Source organism: Halyomorpha halys, unplaced genomic scaffold (assembly GCF_000696795.3).
Source record: "Halyomorpha halys isolate HHAL.00 unplaced genomic scaffold, Hhal_1.1 Scaffold953.1, whole genome shotgun sequence".
In the NCBI taxonomy this organism is placed as follows: domain Eukaryota; kingdom Metazoa; phylum Arthropoda; class Insecta; order Hemiptera; family Pentatomidae; genus Halyomorpha; species Halyomorpha halys.
In genome coordinates, this window is record NW_027110139.1 from 158,303 (window position 1) to 163,632 (window position 5,330).

Sequence of the window (5,330 nt, forward strand, 5' to 3'; positions counted from 1 at the left end):
AGGTATATTTAAAATCAAAAAATTAAAACTCAACAATGAACATCAAGAGAACAAATTTAACAATTAAAATTTCAAAAAGACAAAACGAAAAATGTTCACAAGGAAATGCATGCATGCACAGACCCATGTACAAACACACTGGCAGAGGAACTCAGCAATGTCTACAGTAGCCTTTAGAAAGGAAAAGCCGAGAGCTTGAAAGGCATTCTGAATGTGGCACATAAGGCAACAAGGATTTATTTTAAGAAATGTTTAGTTTCTGCTTGCATGATGAGTCTTTTCCTCAATTTCAGAAACCACAATACCTAGTGCTGATTCTGAAGGATAAGGAATAGCCAAGTGACTCTTCAGCCTATTGACTGATATGACTGTTGGATACAGTTGCCAAAGCTCTGGAAAAGGTTCTGTTCCACAGGCTTCAAGAAATCATAGAAGGGCTTCTTTAGGACCCAGCTTGGGTATCTACAATAGACACTATCACCTTAGTGTTTGGAGATGGCTCACATGGCTATCTCTGGGAGAAGAGGCGTGATGTGTTACTAAGCCATTATCACATTGGATGTGAAAAACACCTTTAACTCAGCGAGATGGAGCTCCATTTTGGATTCCCTTTAGGAAATGGGGGGGAGAGGGGAATCCACTTCTGCTATGGAACATGGTGCTTGATGGTGTCTTCAGACTCAGACTTAGGGTACCGAAACAGAAGGTTTTGCTGATGACATTGCAGTGGTTGAGGCAATATACAAATACAAGAGGTGATCCTCAGAGCTTTACAAAGTATTATACAAATCCGTACTTGTCTGGCATCCATGGGACTACATCTAGCAGACATTAAGACAGTGGTTTTTCTCATCAGAAGCAGAAAAAAAAGGAAAGAATTTACTCTGTCAGTAGGAAAGCAAGAAATTCAGTCCCAGCATTCCTTGACATACCTTGGGGTTACAATCGATGGCAGGCTGGGATTCAGTAAGCATATCCACTGGTTGTATGATAAAGTGGTTAAAGTGACTATGGAACAGTCCCAGCTGATGCCCAACATAGGCACAGCTGTAGGTTATTGAAATCGGGCATTTTCATATCCATTCTGCTCTACAATGCTACCTCACCTAGTTCCTAACAGAACATGGTTTAAAAGCCTACCAGTATAGGCTTAAACTGGACAATATAGTGGAATACCCAGAGTCTCCAGCAGTAAAAGAAAATGTGAGCCATGTGTTTTATACTCATCTCCCTGTTTTCCGAAAAATAGAAAGTTCTGTTAGGTCTTCGGACCTGTGCTGACAGCAGACAACATTTTAACTTTATTTGGCAATGCTGCCCAAATACATTGGGTTGCTACTGCACACAGTGTACCCATCAATCCATGACTGGATGTATATGCACCACCATGTATTAACAATGATAAAAAAACAATTTTTTTTAATATATGCTATAATGGTGCTCTCCCAGAAGTGCTGGATGACGGATCAACGGCTAACAGTGAAGAACCTCCAACAACTAAGGAGAAGAAGAAAAGATGAGCCAAGAGGTAGCCTAACAGAATAAGGCGACGCACAGCTACTACCCCTCCATGATATCTCTAACGGTGGTCCAGCGGAAGGTGAGAAAAAGGTGTAGGGAGGTGGTTTTAGAGGATAAAAATACCACACACCAATAAGTATGGGCCTATACCGTCTTTTAAGCTTTCCATCTACTCTTATAAGAAAATGCAAAAAAACCCACACACATACACACAATTAAATTTAAGATGTATTAATACAGAATTAAAGATATTCTCACCAAACATTCTGTTTTTCCCTCTGCAGCTAATGAACAAACATTTATTTGTAGAGTTTTTGTGCATAATTTATTGAGAGGTACTTGAAATGTAAAGGTTTCATTGAACTTTGCCTTATCAATTTCAGAAATAGGTTTAGTACAGCATGTTAGAGAATTCTGTCCACTGTTTGGAAGAAGGGTTGCTTTTATGTACCTACAACACAAAAGGAAACTATATAATGAAACATTTACTAACCAAAAACAGTCACATGCATTAAAGGAAGTCATTTACAATTTTACTACCAAAAATAGCATATGCTATACTTGTTTGGTCTCAGGCTATAAGTATAAAAAGTCTTAAGAAACTTAAAAGACTTAGATCTCATTCGGGTTACTGACCCATTTAAGCATGGGAATGCTAATTATAAAAATAAAAATTGAGGAGACCAAAGAGAAATTCCATATTTCTATAAGCAGCACTATCTAAGTATATTGGGTTACTACATGACACAATTACATAAAAAAACAACATATACATAAGAAATGAAAATATAAGACATTTTGAAAGATTTCTAAAAACTCATTTACAGATTGTATCACACATGTAAATTATGCAACACTGATAACAAATATATTGATATGGTTGATAAAGGGAACAAAGAGTGGATGTTAAGTGCTGGAAACAAGAAAGTACTATGAGCTAATTATGATAAAGACAAAATAAGACTAAGTACAGCAGACTATTACAAGTGGAGGCGAAAGGTGAAAAATATTATAGGGATAAAGAGAAAATTTTTAAGGAAGAAACTGAGGAATTAAAAACCATTAATAAAACAAAGAAATTCAATGGAGCTGTCAGAGGCAACTCTTTAAAGAGCTAGGAGTCACAGATTTACATCCTTATTCTTTTTATTGACTACTAACAATTGTTTCATAGAGTTGAAAGATCCAAGTTCATCAAAGTAAGTAATTAAAATAAGATGTCAAATGAGATTAATAGAATACTGGTGACTGCTCAGACTTAATAAGTCAATATAAGATTTTTTAAATCCACTACTATCTATTGTGTTAGGCTAATACAGTTAGGTAATAAAAAACATTTGTAAGACCTGTTTTAATGTGTGTGATGCTGAAAAACCTGGACACTTCCTGCCATGACAATGTTCAAGCTGAATGTATTTCAAAGATAGATCCTTAGAAAATTTATGACAGTCTTCAATCTGAATTTAAATACAAGTAAATTTTACAAGAAATACAAACATAGTTGTTTGTCATACTAATGGTTGAGCCATGTACCACAGATGCTGAGAAGTTTGCTGTATAGTGAGTTTATTAGTATAAGAGTCTGATAAAATGGATTAAGGACATTATAGAGGACCTGTCAGCACTGAGAGTAGAGAAAGGGAACAAGTTACAGAGAATGAAGGAAAGTTATCAGAGAAGTCATGACCTTCCTGAGGATGTAGATCTTGTAGTAAGAAGTAAGTATGTAATCTAGCACAAATAAGAACATGTGTCACAACGTTATTAAAAAAAAACAAGGCAATAAAGCAACCAAATTGAAATTCAAAATAGTTCTAATAAAAGATCAACAACCTTTGCTCTTTCAAGATACAGAGATAAAGTGCTCGATAGTCTAACATTCATTACTTCAAAACGTTTAGCAATCTAACAAGCAGATAGCATCTATGGGAATGTACATTTTGACTGGCTATAATAAGAATAGTGTTAAACAGAAACGAGGGAGTTGTCTCTCAGTCAAAAATCAAACATAATTTTATTTTATGTAATACTTTTAAGTCAAAAACTAATATTATATATAGTAAGATATAAAGTCAATTCTAGATGAAATAAAATAAAAAACATGTTCTTACACTTGGCATTGGTCTGAAATAAAAAGAGCTGCGAGATTCCTTGCTTTCTCAATCCCAATATGAAGAATAAAATTACTTACAGTATACCTGAAAAAAAAATAGATTATATATATATATATATATATATTATATTTATACATCACAAAAAATTAATTATCAGAAGAGACATCAACTGATAAGAAAACATGTAAGTGACCCAGAGATCGTCAGAACAAATTCCAAATTCAAACCAAAACTTAAGAACTCAGTTATAAACACGAACAAGTCCATTTTTTCAAAAAATAAGTTAGATATTGTTCCTATTAGATGGTATCATGGTCTATACAATTCTAAAGCTCTTTCGAGGAAAAAAAAAATGGCTAGAAATTTCTTACAAATACTTTCAACATGTGGATTCTTTACAAAAAAAAACAAAACAGATAACTCCACAAGCACTTAGTTTCAAACATGACCAAATACAGTAGAGCTAATCACACCAGAATATTCAGACCATGTGACCCAGAAAAACTTCACTGAACCTCTAGGTGAGTATTTACTATTTTATTTTAGCCATTGTTCTTCTCATAATTTGAGAGAAAAGCTTACTGATGTTATCATTCCTAATGACAATAATATAAAACCGTAGATAAGAAAATCAAAAAACATCAGGAAATTATGATTAAATTAAAATTACTACACAATAAGAAAGTGTAATAGTAATGATTATATACTGATGGGCTAGTTCTGATATCAACAGTAGCAGACAGGACTGGTTTGGAATTATCTGTCAATGTGCTAAGGTAGACACTAAAAAGAGTTCTCTTTGATTCTACATGGATATACTGTAGCCTCTGAGGAAATGTTAAACTTATGAACCTCTCCAATTAATTGGATCTTTGGTCTAACTTCTCATGGGGCCAGTAGACCTGGGAAATAGGGACTACATAGGATTTAAACTCACAATTTTCATTACTACTTCCATGCTCTGACCATTAGCTACATCAGCCTCCTTTTAATTGATTTTTAATAATGTGACTTTTATAAATTCAATAGAATTTTCTGGCTCTATTCTGTTAAAAACAATTATACCTGGTATAGGTATAGATTTTAATATTTAATTGCAAAATTATAAATTGTATGTACAAACAGTTTCCATAATACTAAAGTATTGTGGACTCATAATTGTTTTTCAAACACCACGTAGGCTAATATGTTTGTGTTTTATAACACTCCTCAAGTTTTATTTTTATTTAAGCAACATTTAAAAATTGATGAGATACCTGAGCTTTATTTGTACTTGAGCTGTATCTAAAGACATATCTAGTGTACGTTGTGAAGCCTCAAAAACTCCTGAATCTCCAGCAACACTTTCATCACTCACAGCAGCAGAAACAGAAGCAGTAGGAGGAGTAGGTGAAGTTTCACAAATTGGAAATAAAGGTGGTGATCTACTTGGTGGTGGAAGAGCTTCATAAGCAGGTGGAGGAGGACAAAAATCTCCTTGAAGTAGCCTTTCAACCCTAGAATAAATTAATGAATATTTAAAATAAAATATAGGAGAATATTCTTTTCTTAACAATCATTTAATTAATTTGATCAACTATTATTTACTATTAACTATTTAATTAATTATTTAAAAAGTATTAATATAAAATAATAAGTAATCTTGAAGCAAATTTGGAGGCAATATATAGTTATATAACATATTTAGGTAGAAAC

The 5,330-nt window shown here is 33.5% G+C and overlaps 1 protein-coding gene across 1 annotated transcript in view; it reads right to left on the reverse strand.

Moving 5' to 3' along the window:
• The window catches only part of kibra (WW and C2 domain containing protein kibra), a 33,800-nt gene that overhangs the window by 19,139 nt on the left and 9,331 nt on the right, over nucleotides 1-5,330 (reverse strand). The window contains exons 10-12 of the mRNA XM_014431234.3: nucleotides 4,892-5,131; nucleotides 3,633-3,719; nucleotides 1,780-1,972 (exon numbers count right to left, since the gene is read on the reverse strand). Coding sequence (XP_014286720.1) covers nucleotides 1,780-1,972; nucleotides 3,633-3,719; nucleotides 4,892-5,131 — 520 coding nt within the window. The remainder of the gene's footprint in view (nucleotides 1-1,779; nucleotides 1,973-3,632; nucleotides 3,720-4,891; nucleotides 5,132-5,330) is intronic.